This window comes from Pseudophryne corroboree, chromosome 9 (genome assembly GCF_028390025.1).
Source record: "Pseudophryne corroboree isolate aPseCor3 chromosome 9, aPseCor3.hap2, whole genome shotgun sequence".
NCBI classification, from domain to species: Eukaryota; Metazoa; Chordata; class Amphibia; order Anura; family Myobatrachidae; genus Pseudophryne; species Pseudophryne corroboree.
The window spans coordinates 280,766,665-280,790,342 of NC_086452.1; the positions used below are offsets into that span (position 1 = coordinate 280,766,665).

The following is a 23,678-nucleotide window of genomic DNA, read 5'->3' on the forward strand; positions in this document are numbered from 1 at the left end:
CCCACTTGTTTCCCCCTTAATTTAATTACCCTTAAAATGGTTTCTTTCAACTGGAGGTTCTCCTCTTATTTATTCACATCCTCCACTGATTTTAAATCTTATCTGGAAACTAATTTTCTAAATTATGTAGATGATAACGTTCAACATCTGGATGACATCAATCTATTTCAGTCGGCTTCCAAGCCGGTGATGAGAGGCCACATTATAGCATATGTCACGAATAAACGTAGAACGCTCACACGTCAGTTTCAGGAACTGGGTGCGGAACGCACAGATTCATATGCCACTTTCTTGTCATCACCGACGACTGAAAATCGTAGAACATATCCAGAAACGAAACAGCTTTACGATACTCTTTGCACGGAAAGGGCTCAATATACTCTAGATCATCAGTAACATAGGTATTTTAAATGGAGCAGCAAAGCCGGGAAATTATTGGCAAATGTGGTTTGTGGACAGCGTCCTACATCTCACGTTTTTACCCTCAACACTGCTACCCATTCGTTATCTGACTCAGTAGATATTGCTAATTCATTCCTCGATTATTACAAAGGGTTATATACCGCCCCTTGGATGACCCCACTGAGGGCATGGCCTTCCTCAGGTTGGCTGGCTCTCCTGTGTTATCAGAGGAGAGAGACTCTCTTTCGGAACCTATTACTGAACTAGAGCGGACAACACTTAAACAACTTGCCAATGGCAAGTCTCCAGGCCCGGATGGCTTGAGTACTATAAGCTATTATTACCTCATGTCATCCCCACACCTGCTGGCCTTGTTTAATTCTATATTATCTGGTAGCGTTGCTCCTCTCTCCTTTAACCAAGCCAGAATAATATTCTTGTCAAAACCGTGCAAGGACTCTATTTTACTACAATCTTATCACCCAATATCACTATTAAATCAAGACTTTAAACTTTTATCCGCCCTTATGGCAAATAGACTGCAAATTATTTTGTGTAGACAGCTTCACCCGTCCCAAACCGGTTTCGTATAGGGGAGAACATCGGTACATAATCTACGTCAGTTGGTGGCTGCTTTGACCGCAATGAGCAAATTGCCATACGGTGAGCTGCGATGGGGTGTCTTGGTCTCACCTCCTGAGAGTGCTTCATTGGCAACGATTTGGTACTACTTTTATCAAACTTTTCCGCACACTATATGCTTCACCCTCTGCATTCCTTACTGTGAATGGGATGAATACGAATACCTTTAATTTGCACAGGGGCACCAGACAGGGTTGCCCACTGTCCCCACTCCTTTTTAACCTCACCTTAGATCCATTTATTAGACATTGCCATCTGACTGACACCTGGAAATAGATTAAAATTGGATCTCACCATCTTAAAGTCTAGGCTAATGCTGCCGACTTATTGTTATATTTCTCGAATCCTCAGATAGCTTTTCCAGATTTTTTACGTCTACTGACGGTTTTTGATTAACAAATCTAAAACAGAAGCGTTAGCCCTACATCCAATGGCATCCCAGGGTTGGAATATTCAATTTCCCCTTCCGATGGGCAGACCAAAAGATAACATACCTGGGTCTTCAAATACCTGCCAACCCCTCTAACCTATACAACTCCAATTTCCTGCGACTCCTTACCTGCACATTAGCTGATTTCCAGGCCTGGAAGCACTTACCGCTCTCTTTCCTTGGAAGGTGTCACTTGATTAAAATGATCCTCTTTCCAAGATTGTTATATCCCCTGCAAATGTTACCCTTGTTGTTGTCGGATGCAGATTTGACTATTCTGAACAGGGCCTTCAGTGGGTTCATCTGGGCGAATATAAAACCTAGGATATCTCTATTTAAATTGAGTCAATCCCCAAAATTGGGGGGCATCAACCTTCCCTGTCTTAAAAGTTATATGTTGGCCGCGAATTACCGCTATGCTGTGGATTGGATATATGAGATGGAACATTTCACCAGCACCGGCTTGGAACAGGCCTTTTGTCCTGATGTCCCTCTTGTTGCTTTGTTATACATGAGCCCTTCTACTTTCCCGAACTCCATCGCAGATAATATTTTGATAACTTCCACATGTGCTGCTTGGAGATTGGCACGCTCTAGAATGGGCATCCCCAGCTTTAATACTCTATTTTCCCATTAACTCACTATACAGAATTTAGAGGGACTACTGTCTATTCAACGCTGACAGCTTTGTCACGACTCAGTGCCAGATCACTATACCAAGTATTAGATCCAAGTACACTCCAAATCCATTCCTATACTACTTTATGTGAGAAATAGCCACAAGTTAAAATTCCATTGTTCACATACTTTCAAATACGTAGTTATGTACTATACTCACCGCTTTTAAACGCTTGAATAAATACCTTATATCCGCCTCATATGCTGAAATGAACTATCAAATTCTACACCGCTCATATATCAACCCAAAACTACGATTTCAAATGGTTTTATCAACAGATTCCAAATGTTTTAAATGTGGAAGGGCAGACGCTGATATCTATCATTGTCTGTGGAGTTGCCCAGAGGTTTTTACATTTTTGAGTTCAATTCATTCCTTTATTACAGAAAAGTTGGGTATAAATATTGATGTTTCCCCTGAATGGGCTTTTTGGGACATTTACTTTCCTCTCCACACCCCCAAACTATTGTTAGGGCAACGCACCTTATTGGCCAAAGTGGCTGCTGCCGTGAAGAAATCTATTCTTTCACAATGGGTATCCACAGATACTTTATCTTTAGCTCTATTACCCCGTTTATCATATCTTTTTCATATAGAATGGTTGGAGATGGCAGTCAATAAGGAAAAGAGTAGAGAGATTCTTTGAGATATGGCTCCCATATTTCAAAACGCTACATGATTCAGTAAAAGACTCTTATAGACGGGCAGTGATTCTCACCTCTTGGTAACAATCTTGAGGTACTCGCCCTAGGTCATCCAGCCTTTTAACATGTTTGTAGATTTCTTTGTTCCACATGCTTGGTATGCTATATAATTCCTTATGTATCATCTGAAACATTTATTATGTTTATCTATTGATTGAAATTATGTGCAGTTGTCCAATAAAGTATTTTCCAAAAAAAACACCCCATTTTAAAGCTTTTGTTAACTTTTACACAACGAAGCACTGCACAGATCTGACTGATCCGTGTGGGCTTTATGTTAGGAAGTGTTTGGCTGCCGGCAAACTCGGCAGCAAAACAATTGCATAGACCATCTGCAGACATGAATCCAGCAAACATGGGAGCTTAGTAAATTACCAGAATTTTTTTTTCAAAAATAGATCAGTATATATTTGTAACCAGCCGAGTTTAAACTTCTTACTAAATTTACCCCTTTGAGTCATATTGGGAGAAAATGGATATTTAAATAACATTATTATATTATTAGATGTTAATATACCTATACACATGAAAATATTTGTATGAAGTCGGTTCGGATGGCACCAATTCACCATTCAACAGGAAAACTATTATGTCAGAAGTCACTAGTTTTACCTATGACATGTTTAATAGCGTGACGACTCATACTTTTATATGGTTACAGTAGAGAGTGAAATATCCCAAAATACTAAGACCCAGAAGATGATAAAGTAGATACTCATCTTTCATATTTTTTCCCCCCACAACTAGTGCAAACGTGAAGATCTCGAAATATTGTTTGCACATCATTTAAAATTGACTTTTATTCACTATCTACTTATGTGCAGACATCAATGAAGTAATCTGCATGTTATCTCAGCAACGTATTCATTTCTTTAGGGCTGTAAATATTTTTATTAATTTAAAATCTTTTGTTGTAAACAGTTCTCTACATTTTGGCATCCACTGCACAAATGGTCCTATCTTAAAAGGAAGCGAGTACTATAGATCACATAGCTTGCTCAAGATTTCAGGCCCATTTTATCCATCATCTGTTCATATACGGTCCATGCCATTGCTGCCATAAGAGTCCGGCGTAAGGCTCGAGGTAGGCCTCCACGAAAAAATCCACTCATACCATGATTCTAAAAATAAAATAAATAATTATTTCATATAATGAAGGTAAAACATTTTTAAATTCCCTTCTCTTTCACAATCACATTAGCCAAGGTACATATTACATACTTATGCTTTTCAGTGGTCAGGTATGGATATAAAGAATTATGGGAAACTTTTTACTGAAAACTAAATGAGGAATACATTTTGTGCCAGAATATTAATGCAGAAAATCAAGGTATGAATACTTCCAGAGACTACAGTTTTCCTATTTGTTGACAACATTTTTCACTAACTTTCAACTTTTTTTTCTAATACAATAGAAAATTAAATACAAATAAACATAAACCATTTCCACTCAGAAAAGCAGAACATGAAGTGGGCAATTTAATACAAATATATTGATTTTGTGACCATGTGCAAAGAAGGGCTAGTGGATGCTCTGCATAACTATTCAACTGAGACATCCTGCATCACTGCCATCCCACAGAACCATCTTGTAAAAAGAAAAGAAATTTGAAAGCTAAAACAGGAACACCTTTGTTCTCCCACTACGAATTAGTTTTCCAAAAATATTTCAAATAATAATTTCTGGCTGAAACAAATTTCCTTGCACTCAGTAATGCATCGACAACACCCTCAGAAAAGCCATTGGCATTAAATACAGCAGTTTCAGTAGCCAAGACATCAAAATCATCTGTGAAGGCAGAAGTCATGGAAGATCTAGGAGCATGCTCAGAAGATCCTAATATCATAACCTTCTGGGCCAATCTGGAGCTACAAAAATGATTATGGACTTTTCAAAAGGAAACACAAAGGCATCTAGATCTGATGCTCCAGGATCCCTTGTACCGGCACAGAAATTCCTTAGTTTGTGGTTCAAACGGATGCCATCATGTTTATGTCCAGTTGAACCCCAACTCCTGAAAAACATCTGATTGTCTAACTTTACCTTTACTACTCTTCCGCTTAGAATAGAAGAGTTATGGTATAACCTACCTTTAACTATTTTTCTTCAAAGTCTATAGGGTCCACAAGAATACCATGGGGTTGTAGTGGTTGAGGACCGGGCACCAAACAGTTAAAAGCTTCAACTCCCAAGCTTTTAACTGGTCTTGTTCCCCTATAACCCCATCTCCAGTCAAGGCCTAGTCAGTATAGTTAACAAGTCCTAAGGCAGGAGCAGGCAGAGTAGTAGGAAGAATGGTACAACCAAGAAACATGTTCACAGTAGAGGAGAACTTAGTGACCGAAAGAGATACCCTAAGAAGCCAGGTGCGTCAGAGTGGGTACCCTGTGGACCCTATGGACTTTAAAAAAAAAGAGTTAACAAAAGTAAGTTATACCATAACTCTTATTTCTTCTTCAGAGTCCATAGGGGGTCCACAGTGTCGAAGTCAAAAATATTACACAAAAAGAACATACAAACTACACACATATAAGTCGCTATACTTGCAAGTATGCGCAGCGAGCAGAGCAATACATGGTAACACATGCATTTACACGGACTTGCCAGAGATGGATTCGACACTTATTTCATGCAGTACATAATTATGATAGTGTCAAGCGCCGGACATCACAGTGATTTGGAATTATGTAATGAAGTGGTGTCATGTATGTGTATTATTTGAACGAAACATGATAGACCGGTCACATTTACTATTAAAGCAACCAGATTAATGTGTAGATTCATTTGATACTTGTTATAAAGTTGTAGGACATTGCAACAAATAATAAGAATTTACTTACCGATAATTCTATTTCTCGTAGTCCGTAGTGGATGCTGGGAACTCCGTAAGGACCATGGGGAATAGCGGCTCCGCAGGAGACTGGGCACAAAAGAAAAGCTTTAGGACTACCTGGTGTGCACTGGCTCCTCCCCCTATGACCCTCCTCCAAGCCTCAGTTAGGATACTGTGCCCGGACGAGCGTACACAATAAGGAAGGATTTTGAATCCCGGGTAAGACTCATACCAGCCACACCAATCACACCGTACAACTTGTGATATGAACCCAGTTAACAGCATGACAACAGAGGAGCCTCTGGATAGATGGCTCACAACAACAATTACCCGATTTGTTAACAATAACTATGTACAAGTATTGCAGATAATCCGCACTTGGGATGGGCGCCCAGCATCCACTACGGACTACGAGAAATAGAATTATCGGTAAGTAAATTCTTATTTTCTCTGACGTCCTAGTGGATGCTGGGAACTCCGTAAGGACCATGGGGATTATACCAAAGCTCCCAAACGGGCGGGAGAGTGCGGATGACTCTGCAGCACCGAGTGAGAAAACTCCAGGTCCTCCTCAGCCAGAGTGTCAAATTTGTAAAATTTCACAAAAGTATTTGACCCTGACCAAGTAGCAGCTCGGCAAAGTTGTAAAGCCGAGACCACTCGGGCAGCCGCCCAAGATGAGCCCACCTTCCTTGTGGAGTGGGCTTTTACAGATTTTGGCTGTGGCGGGCCTGCCACAGAATGCGCAAGCTGAATTGTACTACAAATCCAGCGAGCAATAGTCTGCTTAGAAGCAGGAGCACCCAGACGAATTTATATAACTTAAGGATAATGGTATTGTATGCTGGCCTGTAACTGTATGTTTTAACTGCTTACTGTGTGAGTTGTAACCATGTAACTAAAGGTATACTGTACTTTGTAATATATTGAATCCATATCCTTTTAATAACAAATATATACATCAATGAGCTTTGGAACTCACATAATGTGTGGGTGTATTGTTTTCTCTTATGGGATGCAGTGTTTTGTGATGTACAGCGCACTTTTATCGTATATGGTAATAAGATTGCCCTGGCGTCTGCAATATATATTAGAGTGGGCATTTTAAATATTTGTGAGAAAGCAATTTAGCATTCACAGATGGGAGCTCTTACGGGATATCAGGGTCTTAATGATGCACTGTACATTACAAACGCGGCTGTAATCGACCGGCTCCGATGGACACATCGCGACGCTGATGAAAATAACATCCACGTGTATTGCTGTGATATCAGTAAGCTAATGATATGAAATTTCAAGGGACAATGTGTTTCTCATAATATTTAAGATGCTAACATGTATTTTTATTGTTGCAAAACAAAGTTCAAATAAGTCATATTGTGTTTGATTCAGATTGGATTGTTTATCTGTTAAGTAGGTTTAAAAGTACGTTTAAAAGTTGCTGCATAGCCTTGATATAGTTTTTTTTTAACTCAGGCCTAAAATAACTTCTGGTGCTTGTATAATGTGTGATTTCATTGTGACAAAGGAAGCCGCATGGTCTGTCCTCCATTTTGGACTAATCACATGGCCTGTCCACCATTTTGTGTAAACCTCGTGCATGTGGAAGGGGGAGGAGCAGTGGCCATTTTAGGAAGGTCATTTTCTAAATAGCTGATTTTCAGTCTGCTAAGAATAATCAGTTTCCTTGGTCACATCAAACACCATTTATGAGTTACTAATGCATTTATTTATCCCATGCCATAGTAAATTACAAATAGTTTCAGTTGGGCCTAGTGAGAGTAAATGGTGAGATAAATGCTTGGCTTACTGTTAGAAATTGAAGGGAAAAAAACAAAAAAACAAAGCAAAAACTTTTTTTTTCTTCTTCTTTCCCAGGATTTAGTTAACTCTCTGTTTGCTATAGGATAGCCATTGAAATGCAAATTAACCTGTGTAACTACTTTTTCTTAGCAGTGAAAACCAAATAGCTTTGATATGCAAATAAGAGGTAAGGTGTCTCATAGGAGACCAGTGAATGGTACATATATATATTATTATAATTATGTGTATATTTATATCAGTGTATGTTCTGCAAGATAGCTATCAAATCTGAATCATATCATTTAAATTATTGATTATTGCTAGAGTCATTATAGATCTGTGTGAAATAGGATACATTTGTTGCTTTATAGGTAAATTTTAAATAACAGTATTTTAAGGAAGTAAGTGTAAAGACACAAACGCAGGTCTGCATAAAAGTTTATACAGAACAAGTTGTGACTAGTGGGCAATAGTAATTAGTATTGTTCACATTTATAGAGCTGTGTGATTTATTGCGGACGCAGGGTTTTGTACACGTGTCTCGGACAAAGTAAAGGACTGCGCATGCAGCGTAAGGGACACGCACGGTCGCATGTTTATGCAAAGTGCGTAAGAATGCGGGCGCTGAGTACAAATTATACAATAGTGTTGTTTAGTTCAAAGGTGGGATAGTAGACATTTAATACAATAGCACATAACTATCAGATTTCAAAAGCAGGTTACTCTAAATTTAGTTTAAAAACTGTATTGCCTTTGGGGTAAAGCTGCCTATCTGAATGAATTGAAATTTTCTGTAAAAGAAAAAAAACAAAAAAACAAAGTGTATTTGAGTGAGCGAATGTTGGAATGAATGGATATTGAACCCAGGGAATTCGGGATCCCGTAGTGTGGTACATCTTGTAAGTGGAGGCTTGGTGGCGTGAGGCGGCTGACTCATGTTAATATAGATTGAAATACGCAAATCGTGAGATTTGCAGAGAAGCGTAATAGGGAATTGTGCATTGTGCAATATTGAAGTAAAAAGGGTTTTTGTTACGTTCCGAGCTGAGGGTCACAGTTTGTACATTGACCCGTGGTTGTACGGCAGATAGGTAACAAGTACCTATACGCTGTGCGATCAGACCACGTGTTTGTGGGTGCGATAGATAGCGCAACTTGATACCCCTTTTACGAGCTTTTGCATAAAATCGCGGTATCATTAGCGCTGTATAGAACATACGCAAGCATGATTTGTGTATAAAAAGTGTATAGGGAGTTTTCGCTGGTGTCTCTCAGGAAAATCTCCAGCGGCGGATATTTACTGGAAAAGGTAAGTCACTCCTAACACTTCCAGTAAATAGAAACTAGATAGGGCCTCACTGGGTTCACTATTGGAGTGAGTCGTGGTACTCAGCGGAGAAGGAGCGAGTGAAAGCGCTAGGTGTCATTCACCGTCTATTTGCAGTGTGCATTGGGGATTGCGTTTATTGGCAAAAAGTCCGCAATGGGATCCAATTGCACAAGCAGTGGGCGTTTGGTAGCTAGGGTTCAAGCTGAAGAAGAGTTGGGACCGAGAAGGTCAGAATCGGGACCGAGAAGGTCAGAATTGCGACCGAGAGGGTCAGCAAGGTTTATTATGTGTGAAAAGTATGGTTCACACACAGAGGCTTTTTGCAATGAATCGTTATGTATGACTGACAAAGATAGGGTACCATTCCCTAAGGTGAGCAGCTTTGAACCAGAGGTATTGCAGAACTTAAGGATAAGGATATGTCTGATAAAATCCCGAAAACAAAGCGTCAGACATACAAATTGTTTAAATCTGTGGCAGCAAGAGGGGTTGGTGAGTTTGATCCTAAGGTATTGCAGGTGGTATGTCTAACCAAAGTCATATAAGACAAGAATGGAAATATAAGAACTGTTTGAACTTGTAGCAACAATAAACAAGTAGGAAGAAAAAAAAGAGAATGCAAGTACACCGCCTTATGTAGATGTCGAAGCAGTTATGGCCAGCATACAAACTATAGAAAATAATAAAATTATGAAAAATATGACTGTAACCTATATATGTACTAATGAATGTTGAAGTTTTATTTAGGAGAAGGTGACCTGATTGTTTTCAGCCATTCCTCATGTACCCAGAGGAGTATCCAACCAGTAAAAGAAGAGCAGTAGCCTGTGGGGGAAGTGGCTGAGACCAGTGGAGCAGGTAAGTATGGTATCATTCGTGTACATATATAGTAAAACAAAAACAAAACAAAAAAATCAAGAAAGTAACGTCAGAAATGGAGAAAAACTGTCCGCACATTAGTATTTGCCAGTAGGAAAGCGGACCGAGACAAGGTAACCCCAGGGTATTTCTTTCAGTTACCATATAAGAAGTATTCATTCCTAGTAATGCCCCTAGTAAAGATGAGCTCGGAAATAGACGTTATGGTAAGAACTTACCGTTGATAACGTGATTTCTCTTATGTCCACAGGTATCCACAGGATAACATTGGGATATTGTCGAGCGACAGCGAAAATGGCACCAACACGGTCACGAGCTTTCTGGCCTCCCAGGATGCATTGGGGCCTCCACTATATAGTCCCGCCCACTGACTCAGTCAGATCAGTTCTTTCCACAGCGATCTTAGGCAGGAACATTAGGTAGAGACCTGTACAGGCGATAAGAACACACATGCACACCCTTCCAAACAAGAAGGAAGAGGTTTTTAGTGTTTGTCTAGATCCTCAAATCAGATGCGTCAGGGTGGGATCCCTGTGGATACCTGTGGACATAAGAGAAATCACGTTATCAACGGTAAGTTCTTACCATAACGTCTATTTCTCTGGCTGGGTCCACAGGATTATCCACAGGATAACATTGGGATTCCCAAAGCCATTTTAGTGGTGGGGACGCTCCTGATTGCACAGGAGGACCTTTCGCCCGAAGTCTGCGTCATGAGAGGCAAAAGTATCCAAGGCATAACGTCTGATGAATGTGTTTATGGAAGACCATGTGGCTGCCCTACATATCTGTTCTGCTGATGCACCCTGTTGTGCTGCCCAAGAAGGACCTACCTTACGTGTAGAGTATGCAGAGACATTAGCCGGAATAGGGAGATCTGCATGAGAATAAGCTTCAGATATTACCATTCGGAGCCATCTCGCCAGCGTCTGTTTACTAGCAGGCCAACCTCTCCTATGGAATCCGTAGAGGATGAAGAGGGAATCTGTTTTCCTGATGGCACTAGTACGATCTATGTAGATTTTTAAAGCCCGGGCCATGTCCAGTGACGCTTCTCCCGCAGATAGTCCCGATACCTGAAAAGCGGGAACTACAATCTCTTCATTCAGGTGAAATTTTGATACCACCTTTGGAAGATAGCTAGATCTCGTTCTGAGAACTGCCTTGTCTGGAAAAAAACTTAGGAAAGGAGACTTACATGATAATGCTCCCAAATCTGACACTCTTCTGGCTGACGCCATTGCCAGTAAAAAAAGAACTTTAACCGTTAACCACTTAATATCCGCTCTCTCAAGTGGTTCAAACAAAGGACCCTGGAGAAATTTAAGAACTAAATTAAAATCCCAGGGAGCTGCAGGAGGAACAAATGGAGGTTGAATATGTACTACTCCTTGGAAAAATGTACGTACATCCTGTAGGTCAGCAATCTTCTGCTGAAACCATACAGTCAACGCTGAGACTTGCACCCTCAAGGAAGCAACCTTCAACCCTTTATCCAATCCTGCCTGCAGGAAATCCAAAATTCTAGCTACTTTCAAAGATCTCGGATTGTAATTTTTTCCAGAACACCAATGAATATAGGCTTGCCATATTCTATGATATACACGGGCCGAAGAAGGCTTTCTTGCTCTAAGCATGGTTTGGATTACTTGCTTTGAAAATCCTTTAGCCTCTAAGATAGAGGTTTCAACAGCCACACCGTCAAAGACAGGCGATCCAGATGACTGTGACAACAAGGACCCTGCATTAACAGATCTGGACGTTGAGGGAGCAGTATCGGTGCTTCCACGGACATTCTCAACAGATCTGTGTACCAATGCCTTCTTGGCCAAGCTGGAGCTATTAGAATGATTGCTCCTTTTGCCTGTTTTATCCTTCTCACTACTCTGGGTAACAGAGATATTGGAGGGAACAGATATGCCAGCTGAAACCTCCATTCCACTGACAGTGCGTCTACCAGGACCGCTCCTGGGTCCCTTGTTCTTGATCCGTACCTCAGAACTTTGTTGTTTAGACGAGACGCCATAAGGTCTATCTCCGGTAGACCCCATCTGTTCACCAGTGTCTGAAACACTTCTGGGTGTAGTGCCCATTCGGTTTCCTGAATGGTGTGCCGACTGAGAAAATCCGCTTCCCAATTTAGTACACCCGGGACAAATACTGCAGACAATGCCGGGAGATGGAGTTCCGCCCATTTTAGAATGGGAGTTAATTCTTCCATCAGACTCTTGCTGTGAGTTCCTCCTTGATGATTGAGATATGCTACTGCCGTCGCATTGTCTGAGCGGATCTGGACTGGTTTTCCTTGTAGATTGTCCTTTGCCTGAACTAGGGCCAAGTAAATGGCTCTTATTTCTAACAGATTTATCAGCAGGCGACTTTCCCTTGCGGTCCATTTTCCCTGGAACCATAGGCTTCCGAGTACCTCCCCCCAGCCTTGCAGGCAGGCATCTGTCGTCAGGACTTGCCACTCTTTTATCCAAAAGGGTCTCCCCTTGTTTAAATGGTCTGTCTGTAGCCACCATACTAGAGACCTTTTTACATTTACTGGAATCTTTTTCATCTGTTTTTTTATCGTTTGATGATTTCCGTTCCATTTGGTCAAAATGAGATGCTGCAACGGTCTGGAGTGGAATTGCGCATATTTCACCATGACGAACGTTGATACCATCAGACCCAACAGTCGCATTGCTGCATGGACTGACATTGTCTGGGCTTGCAACGCTTCCTGAGCCATGACCTGCACCTTGACTATTTTCTTCTCTGGTAAGAGAACTCTCTGTAGGTCTGAATCCAATATGACTCCCAAATGAACCATCCGCTGTGACGGATTCAGGGACGACTTCTCCCAATTTATGAGCCACCCGTATCTCTGTAAACAAACTATTGTCTGTTGGAGATGGCTCAACAGTAAATCTTGCGACTGTGCTAAGATTAATAGGTCGTCTAGGTATGGGAATATTCTTATCCCTTGTTTGCGCAGACAAGCTGCCATAACCACCATGATCTTGGTAAACACCCTGGGTGCTGTAGCTAGCCCGAAGGGTAGAGCTTGGAACTGGAAGTGTTCCTTGAGGATGGCAAACCTGAGGTAACACTGATGTGATAGTGCTATAGGCACATGTAGGTAAGTATCCCGTACATCCAGAGATACCATATAGTCTCCCGGTTCCATAGCCAACATTATGGAGCGTAACGTCTCCATGTGGAACTTCGGGATCCATATGTAATTGTTCAACATCTTCAGATTTAGAATTGGTCGATATGACCCATTTGGTTTCTGGATTAGAAACAGATTGGAGTAATACCCCTGTCCCTTTTGTGATGGAGGTACTGGGACAATCACACCTGACTGCAGTAATTTTTGGACTGCTTCTTGCAGGGCATTGGCCTTCGACTCTATACGAGACGGGCTGGTGCAAAAAAATCTTTGAGGAGACTGCCTCCTGAATGGGAACCCATACCCCTGAGATACTACCTTCTGCACCCAGGCATCTTCTGTTGACTGTTGCCATGTGTGTGCAAATTGCAGGAGTCGGCCCCCAACCCTGGAATCCTCCAGGCAGAGGCCCGTCTCTTCAGGCTGAGGGTTTCTGTTCAGGTTTGGAAGCTGGCTTTTTGCTAGCCCACTGCTTCCTACCCCTGGATTTAAACTGGGGTTGTTTAGGGTACTCTTTACCTTTCGCTTTGCTTTGCCAGCGAAATGAGCGAAATTTTAAACCCTTGGATTTAGGGTTATAGGTAGCCGGAAATCTGACCTTTTTCGATTCAGCCTCTGACTCTAGGATATCCGATAAAGGTTTTCCAAATAATATATTACCCACGAAAGGCAATGCTTCCAATTCCTTCTTGGACTCCGCATCTGCCTTCCAGGTCCGTAGTCAGACTGCTCTGCGAGCGACTACTGCCAGGGCTGAAGCTTTAGAAGCAACAGTGCCTACATCAATGGCTGCTTCTTCTAAATACTGGGCAGATTGTCTTAAACGGCAAAGACGATCCTCTTGCTCCCTAGTAGGAGAGGGGATGTCATTCTCTAGTTCCTCTATCCATTCGCCCATTGCCTTTGTTACCCAGGCCGAAGCCATAGCAGGTCTTACCACTGCACCCACAAGAGAAAAAATATTTTTCAATAGGCTCTCTACCCTCCTGTCTGTGACATCATTCAAAGAGGTAGATGACAGTGGCAAAGCAGATTTATGCACGAGTCGCAGAACATGTGTATCTACTTTTGGAGGAACTTCTCTCTTCGAACAATCTCCAGCAGGAAATGGATAATAAGAATCCCATCTCCTAGGAATCTTATACTTTTTACTGGGCGCTGCCCAAGACTCATCCATCATTTCCGTCAACTCCTCTGACGCTGGAAATTCAGCTTTCACTGACTTTGTTCGTTTGAATACAGGTGCTTTTGCTTTTAACGCTGTCTTGGCTGGTTCTTCCAGAGAAAGCACAGCCTTTACTGCATTAATGAGTTCAGCTACATCATCTGAACTAAAGCTCTGCGACTGATCATCATACGGAGTTTAATCTATTGTTTCCGCATCATCATCCGATGTATCCTCTTGTGTAGTCTGCCATACAGATGTATCTGTCTTAGTCTTACCTGCCCCTTGGTTGCTTGTAGAGGCTACTGGAACCAAACCATAGGAAGGGAGCTGCATGTATGGGTTCATAGTGTAACCTAACCCTTGAGGTGGTGCAACTGGAGCTAACCTGTCCGCTATTGAAGACAGAGTCTTTGCGAACATATTCCATGGTGGCTCTACTGGAGGTTGAACTAACTCCTGTTTTTTACTTCGCTGAAAAGCGAAACAGTTTGCACACAAACCCTCATAAGTGACCAATTGATTCATATCAATTACCCCTGACTTACAAGATAAGCATGTTAGGGCTATGGGAGTGCTTGACAAATTCTCCTCATCACTTTTGCTGCTCACAGACATTTTTTCTGATATGGACTACACAATTTTGTGACTGAAAAACACCCTATAATCAGTATATAGAGGTGAAATCAATCTGACCACAGTGCACCTGATTTGAGGGTCAGAACAGGACTGACATTACACAGAAAAGTCAGCACGCATACTAGCAGTCAGTCACATGTTAAAGCATTAGACATTGTCATGTGAGAATACAACCTCCATAATAACTTATACATAAGTAGGAAAATTGTACTTCTGTTTAACTGGTTCTTTTTTCAACATAACATGCAGAAAACACAGTAATATACAGGTCTCATATGAAATAGGTACTAAAAATTAACAATGCACACTAAGAAGTAGAAGGAATTTTTAGTACTGTATACCCTGCCTCCAGAGAGCGGGATACAGGGAAACTCACCACACTTCCATATCCAAGCAAAGACGCTCGTAAGACGCTGAGTGGATTCAGACGCTACTGGTGTACACTGCCGCTCTTGGTAACTGATAACGGACACGGACGCTCACCAACGGACACGGACGCTGAGCGACTCCACGTGCATGCAGACGCTGACTCGGTCTGGGCGGGTTTATATCCAGTGTACACAACCGCAGCATCTAAGCTGCGACCGAGTACCCTCGTGGTAGCGTCTAAGCCGGAAGTGAGGTCATTCAGTTCATGAAACGAGAGACACGCGGGAACTGGCCATGAACTCGGAGGAGAGACGGCCAGGAGAGCGTCTGAAACCCTCTGTTGACTTAAACTCCCAGGATCGCGGCCTCAGCTAGTCCTGGCGCCTATGATCCCCAGAGCGTAGCGCTGTCACACTCGAGATGTTCGGCGCATAAACACACTGTTTGCAGTCTCCACCAAATCAGTGTAGCTGTGTCCTGACCCCTCTAGTAAGAGGAAGTCCATAGACTCACCGTCTCCCCATGCTCCGGCCACAGCCTGGTAACGTCTGCTGGACCTGCTAGAACATCCGACACAGACGCCCGTCGAGACAGCACTGTACCGCGAAGGTAAGTGTTGTTGCGACCCGGTGGGGAGTTGTTGGAACGACTCTTGCGTTTAAGATGCTGTTAAGAGAAGTCGCTCAAACCAAAACAGTAAGTCTATAAAAATAAAGTAATGAAAACTTGAGGCTGCTTTCACAGCAGCCCTGTGACCATGCGGCTTCCTGCCGCACCAAGCAAAAAATTGATCTGACTGAGTCAGTTGGCGGGACTATATAGTGGAGGCCCCAATGCATCCTGGGAGGCCAGAAAGCTTGTGACCGTGTTGGTGCCATTTTCGCTGTCGCTCGACAATATCCCAATGTTATCCTGTGGATAATCCTGTGGACACAGCCAGAGAAATGTTTGTTGGACCATGTACAGACCCTTAATACGGGATGAGAAAGATTGAATGAAATACTTTGCATGACCTAGAAGCTTGTTAAACTTTTTTTTTTTTTTTGTCTCTTGCAGTAATAGAAAACTCTCCATCTGGATAAGACCACTGGTAAACACTAATTCGGCAAATGGGAGGTGGCCAGCACACACCAAAAGCGCTATATATATATCAGGGATAGCCTTATAATAAGTGCTCCCTTATAGCTGCTTTGTTATATCAAAATATCGCCATAAATTTGCCCCCCCTCTCTGTTTTACCCTGTTTCTGTAGTGCAGTGCAGGGGAGAGACTTGGGAGCCGTCCTGACCAGCTGAGCTGTGAGAGGAAATGGCGCCGTGTGCTGAGGAGATAGGCCCCGCCCCTTTTCTGGCGGGCTCGTCTCCCGCTATTTAGAGAAATCAGGCAGGGGTTAAATATCTCCATATAGCCTCTGGGGGCTATATGTGAGGTATTTTTAGCCTTTATATAGGTTACATTTGCCTCCCAGGGCGCCCCCCCCCAGCGCCCTGCACCCTCAGTGACCGCGTGTGAAGTGTGCTGAGAGGAAAATGGCGCACAGCTGCAGTGCTGTGCGCTACCTTTAGAAGACTGCAGGAGTCTTCAGCCGCCGATTCTGGACCTCTTCTGACTTCAGCATCTGCAAGGGGGCCGGCGGCGCGGCTCCGGTGACCATCCAGGCTGTACCTGTGATCGTCCCTCTGGAGCTTGATGTCCAGTAGCCAAGAAGCCAATCCATCCTGCACGCAGGTGAGTTGACTCCTTCTCCCCTCAGTCCCTCGCTGCAGTGATCCTGTTGCCAGCAGGAATCACTGTAAAATAAAAAAACCTAGCTAAACTTTTTCTAAGCAGCTCTTTAGGAGAGCCACCTAGATTGCACCCTTCTCGGCCGGGCACAAAAATCTAACTGGAGTCTGGAGGAGGGTCATAGGGGGAGGAGCCAGTGCACACCACCTGATCTGGAAAAGCTTTACTTTTTGTGCCCTGTCTCCTGCGGAGCCGCTATTCCCCATGGTCCTTTCAGGAACCCCAGCATCCACTAGGACGATAGAGAAAAGGCATTGAGTGTCAGGGTGCAGACTTCTTTGCAAAATTGGAAAGGGGTCACAGTAGCTAATCTTAGATAGTGTGCTATTGAACATCACAAGAATAGTGCTAGGCGCAGAGAACAACAGGTGGAGAGGTTGAGGACGGTAAGTATACTGGCACATACAGGAAAGACCCATCAGTCCAAACCCCAGATCCCAAATGGTCAATAATATGTTACACTTGTAGGAAGGAAGGGCATTTTGCCAGTGACAATGCTGAATTCCTTTGTCGTATAAAACACCTTAAGAAGTCTAAGAACACTGTACGCTGTTTACTTAAGAAGTACCGTAATGGTACGCTATTTGCGTAACGATCGCTCAGCCGTAGGCGAGACGCTCAAGCGTCACGTTCGCTCGCGGCCCAGTGATCACAGGACACGTTATTGGTTATGTCTAGGGAAATGATTCGCTATGGCGTAGCTTACGCTCGAGACCACGAGGAGGTCACCAGCGATGCAGACGCTCACAACACTATACCTTTATGTAAAACCTTATATCAATGAAATACACTGCATACCTTAATGTGAGTACAGGGTGTAAGTGCAACCTTGTGTAACCTGACTAACTACAAAGCTGCTTGTGCGTCACCGACGCTCAAGTGAACACTTAACACTATAGAAAATACACAGATACTGGTTTAGGGTTCCAAAGCCTATTAACTGTATTATATCTAATATACTTGTAAAAAAAAGGATAACAGTACATATGATACACTACAATATAACAGAGACTTCCTAACCACAGATCTAAACAATAAATACAAAAAGACAATACTACACTGACCTAAATGCAATACAGTACAATACTATAATACTATGAGAGATATAAGAGAAAAGAGGAGAGAGAGAGAGAGAGAGAGAGAGAGAGAGAGACGGAGAGACGGAGAGAGATGAGAGAAATTGGCTCACAATAACATTAAAAAACAATATGGTTGCAGCGAAGCTTACACATGTGAGGAACAATCGCTGCGCAGTTAATAAATGCTGAGAATCTTTGTTTAGAAAGTACTTGAGCTTACCCATGCTGCCTGTCCCTATATACACAACACCCAGCTACACAATCGTCCCTACAATGCCGCATGGGGCAGAAGCTAGACTCCATTTTATTCCAAAATGTCCAAGCCTCAAAACAATGCATATGTTCTGATTTTACAATTCCAAACAATCTAAATCACCTTTCACAATGTAATCCAACTTCCTAGAACCATCTCATAATTTCACATCCCAAACAACTTCAGTATCTCTATAACCAGAGCATATGAGTTATCACAAGACCAGACCACCAGGTACTCACAAGTATCAGCCTGCCATTGCTACCAGCACATATTCAAAAGTACTGCATGGTGGTATTTATGATTAACAAGATCCCAGCTACCATCACAGATTCCACAGGGCACCAACACAAACACCCAACAATCATACAACCAAGTTACAATATCCTATTTAAACCAGAAAGCAATCTATCTGTTTCCTTATCTAGCCATGTGAAGTTCAATACTTAGCCTTTGGGAAGGAATTCTGTCCTGGGGATGTAGCCGCCATGCTGCTTGATGCTAGCTTAGTTCTGAGTGAGAGAGTCAGCCCTGTGATCTCCAGTGGGTATATCATACCTGCATTCCAGCTGTGGGGGTGTGTCAACCACAAGAAGTGTGTGTCCCTCCCAGCATGTGAGCCAGCTGCATCAGTGGCCTTGGTTATGTAACACAATGGGTGATGACCAACACATTCCTGTCTAGTGAGAAGCTATTGTTTGGCGAATACAAACCCAGAATCCTGTCTGGGTTTTGTTCTATATTCATGATGTCCACTTTCAGTTGAGACAATGACATCTCAGCCCTCATTCTCCTGTATACAAATCCAGCCCCATTTGTAAACACAGGTGTTGGCCTTCCTCATTGAGTCTCAAAGCTCAGTGTAATTAAAGACTATTGCACTCCGTCTGCGGGAAAGATACTGATTTGGAGTACAATTGATCTTCAATTACTATTCTTGTGATTACCTTATGCATGTGTAGATATGAGGCCCTCTTAACATGCAAACTATTGTTTGGGGGATCTCTGAGGTCAAAGAGCCATTTGAGACCCACTGATGCATGACTAAGTAAGAACAAATGATAATAGAAAATAGACATAACTTGTTATGTCCATAACTATTCGCACGAGCGATTAATCCGCTCCAAACCAACACCGGAATATTGCTGATTAAATACTCTTCCGATGGGTACCAAACACTGCTGTATGATTCCTGTTAGACCCTTCGTACGATGTAAAGAGGGATTCCTCGGCTCAGGGACGTTCTATTTTAACCAAACTTTCAGAATCTATCAAAGGGACCATGATCTATAAACTACATTAATATTGAACATTTGTAACAACTGAGTCGCACGCTACGACTACATACTCTTTACCGTAAATGCACATACCGTGCGAGCGGGTGCACGCACTAGCGGGTATGCGCAGACACGGGAAAGCGCACGCATGCGCAGCATGGACCAGTGTGCGGTGCAAATATGGCAACGTGCATAGAGACATTTTTCTGACTTTGACAGTCCACCCTTTGGCAGTCAATAATAACTGCCACAAAACGTTTAAGGAGAAAAATGTAAGTCAGGGGTTAATTGATTTCCATGGTGGGGTAAGGAAGAAGAGAGGAGTAGGTGTGAAAAGGGTATGACCTAGTGAGAAAGCAGAAGCATGTGTGTATGAGTCCATGTTTGGAGGGTCATGTATCATCGTGCCGTACGTGTGGTAAATCAAGCTTCGAGGTATTGCGAAGTATACATTTGAATTCCTTCTTATCCCGTACTAAGGGTCTGTGGATGGGCTGTCAAACTCTACCGAGCTCATTTCGGCTTACAGTTGTAACAAAATGGGGATGCACATTTTAGTTGATGATACATGAATGGGGGAGGTATGTGGTTGCTGATATCTGTGCCTGTATTCCCTATCGACTATGTGTGTCATTACCTGAGGGTTGTAGAGATGAAGATAAAGAACACTTACGGAAAATGCAATGATATTCTATGTCAGGTTAATGTACGTTCGTCGATTGAGGTCTTGATTGGTGTCGGTTGATTGGAGTCTTCTTCTTTGTGCTTTTGCTCATAAATCGTGAGTAAAGCAAACAACGTCCATGGATTTACAAAAAATGTTGGGCTAGCGTGATTTTAAAGTTCCTAGGGAAACTGGGGTACCCATGGCATTGTCCATCAAAATCTTGTATATCAGGTCGTCTGCTCTTCTTCTTTCCATCTTTCCGTTGTCGGCCCCTTGGCTCATCAAATCCTTCGTCTACGTGGGTCTTTGTACCTCGGAGGAAAACATAGAAATGGGTGAAAGACGGACCGTATACTCATTACATCATCACGTCATGGTTTCTAGCATTGGGTCATAAATCAAATCCAGGTTAATTACAGTTTCCTCGCTCCTCAAGCTCATCACTTTTGTACTTTGTTTGCACCTCATTAAAGCCTGCCCGCATCTAAATATCAATCCAATCGATATAATGACACCCAAGATACATAGTAGAAACTTTCCAACATCCATTATGACTCCTTGAGCCCAGTCTCCCAAACCGGAGAACCAATTTCGCGGGTTCAACCATGACACCCAACCAGTCAGCTCATTACCTACAGCAGCAAGGGTGAGATTGTGTTTTCGACGAAATTCCCGCTTCAATTGGAGAATATCGTCCATCTTTTGGTCTATGACCTCTACCGGATCCTCGGTGCTATTTGTGATATACGTGCAACACTTTATGCCGTACTGTGTTGCCAATGTAACACAATATCCGCCTGTTACTGCTGTAAGATAATTAAGAACCATCCTATGCTGAACTAGTTCTGTTTTGTAAGCTTGAAGTTCTCTTCCAGTGTATCTAAACGTGTCATCATACATTTCAGTGATATTATCTAACAAATTGGCGAGTGCGGAAATGTATTTATAATTCATCACACCTCGAGCGGTGCGAGTGAAATCTAACGCTACCAGAACCTGAATCCCGGTGGATTCATGGATAAGATCAGAGGCCGGATGCTCTAATCTTTCTGACAGTTGTCTTTTAACTCTGTGTTCGTAATGAGTGTGAGTATAAGGAGCTTGGGCACCACGGTGTATGTCCTTCATTTTGTCATGTGTAACAGTCATCACTTCAGGCAATACTTTTCCAATATAACACAATCCTTCAGAGTTTGGGGCAAGCCACTTGTACGCCTTTCTCCCGCATATGAAATATGCATCATCGGGGAGAACATAAGGGACGGAGAAGGACATGACCGTGTTACAAACCTTCCAGGTGAAATCTCCTGACCCTAATTCTTCCATCTGTCTAATGCACGTATCAGTTTGTACGATATGTGCACAGTATCCTGGTGATACCTCTCCAACTCTAGTAATCCTATTCCCTAAGGTATATCGATACCGGAAAGATTTTCCTCTACTGGCTATGTGGCGTACGAGCTCTGTATCTGTAGGCATTCTATCTGCTCTGTGTGAAAAGGTCATGGTAAGGTTGCTCCATGACACTTCCCAATTTCCCGGCTTACGGGGATTGGAGATATTAAAACATAAGAGGGACCTATCCACATGGTATTGGTGGAGCTTCAAACTAGGAGGGCTGGAGATGTTAAACCTCCGGTCCACCGGTCTCCCACCACTTAGCTCAAGTACCTCCCCTAACGTTAAAGGAAATGGTACTAGCCCTGATTTGCTGTGTCCCTGAGGTACTTGAGAGCATACCCAACAATCGGTCTTGTTTAATACGTTACCCACTAAGGAGTGATAGTCACTCAATGGATGCCGGTCCATATGGATATTAAAACTAGATTGGCATTTCTTTGTTACAGAGCCTACAGATACAACTTTCTTTTTGAACTAACATTCCTTCACAGTTGTTTACAAATAACATGGTTGTTAGATCGTGCCCGGTACTCGCCTTTGCTTGGTGATTGGGTTGCTATTGGAAATTTACACCTCCGTCTCAGTCATCAGGACCTTTCTGGATCCTTTCTCGACCTCACTGGTACTCTCACCGAAACAGACTGCTCTGGTCAACATCATGGTCAACAGGAAAATCCATATCACAGTCTCTTGGGGCAAGTCCATCTTACAGGAGGAGAAAAGAAGAAATTTGTAAAGGGGGTATAAGAAAATCAGTTTGAGGGGGAGAGAACTCGTTACGATAATAAGTTCTCTCGTTTTGTTGTTCTTCTTGTTCTGCTGTCCTCTCAAAAGGTGCTGTCTCTCAGTCTTCCAAACGAACATTCTGGTGATGCAATATTCCTTCCTAACCGGCGATCTTTCTGTAAGGAGAAAAAAAAAATCTGGCATTACCATTGGTCCAACTGAGGGGTGACATACCATCTTTAAACCATGGAAACATGAGTGAGAAGAGAGAGAAAATAAAAAAAAAACAAAAGAGATAGAGAACAATTCATGTGCATATATACATTACATAACTCGACAATAACCATCAATAAGAAAAGAGAAACAAAGCATTTTTAAACATTGTAAGAAAACATTGTTAGCATTAGAAAAACATTGTCAGACTTATTAGGCTGTCATATCTATGTATCTACTGGTCTCCTTGAGCAGTCCCTCCCCACCAGCACTTGCATTACTCCACTGTCCGTATCTGGCCAGAATACATAGTGGCGGATAGGTCATGCTGGGGTTTGGTAGACTTCTGCAAGGACCAAGTGGGTATGCAATGTGTGAATTCTTACCAATACTCGTCAGAGATGGGGATAGAGAGTGAGAAAAGAGAAAAAGATTTTCACGAATACATTTACAACTTTTCACCCGGTCATTCCTGTGTCTTCAGGGAATGACCTCCCACTTCATTAACCGTTACCTCAGGCTTACCATCAGTCCTAATGATCACCTTTCCTGACCACATATCATGGGTGTGGCCCAAAATTCTTCCTATGTGATCCCTGCTTGTAATTTGGTGTGTCATAACTTTTGCTCATTTTCATGTCTAGGGGGTTGGTATGCCTTCTGTGAATCTTTGATCATACAGTTAGATCTTTCCTAGGATCTGGGTAATCAGACATGATTGATCTCAATTCTGTCCGGGACCAGGGATGGCGCATTGCACTGTCCTTGACGGGAATGGTTCCCTGATCATCAGTCTTCCCATTGGGGACTGTGATCACCCTGACAGGACTAAACTCAATCACATCACCTTGTTTTGGTCTTACAATATGGGGTACATTTGTTTGTGCGTGATATAAAACATTGTACGTACCTGTGGACACGACCTCACCTGACCCTCCGTTAGGGGGTTTGATTATTGCCTTTACCAATTTGGTCGCGTCCACCTGGATGTCTTGTAGGATGGCTTCTGGAAGAGGTGCCGACATCGTTCTGGGCTCACTTTCTTGTTTGTATTCCTGAGGAAAGTTTAACATGGGGTGCGACTTGCATGGGTTAATAGTTGTACATTCAACAGTATTACAATAATCATTGTTACATTTATTACACTTATTCTTATAATCTATATTACAGTTGCTAAGAGCGTTTTTATTGTTCCACCTTTGTGCTTTTCTCTCCGCAATCAACTCCTCTCCTGCTGCCAT

At 42.6% G+C, this 23,678-nt stretch overlaps 1 protein-coding gene across 1 annotated transcript in view; it reads right to left on the reverse strand.

Moving 5' to 3' along the window:
* Positions 1 to 3,463: 3,463 nt before the first annotated feature.
* The window catches only part of SLC25A38 (solute carrier family 25 member 38), a 278,685-nt gene continuing 258,470 nt past the window's right edge, over positions 3,464 to 23,678 (reverse strand). The window contains exon 6 of the mRNA XM_063940319.1: positions 3,464 to 3,978. Coding sequence (XP_063796389.1) covers positions 3,856 to 3,978 — 123 coding nt within the window. The 3' untranslated portion in view covers positions 3,464 to 3,855. The remainder of the gene's footprint in view (positions 3,979 to 23,678) is intronic.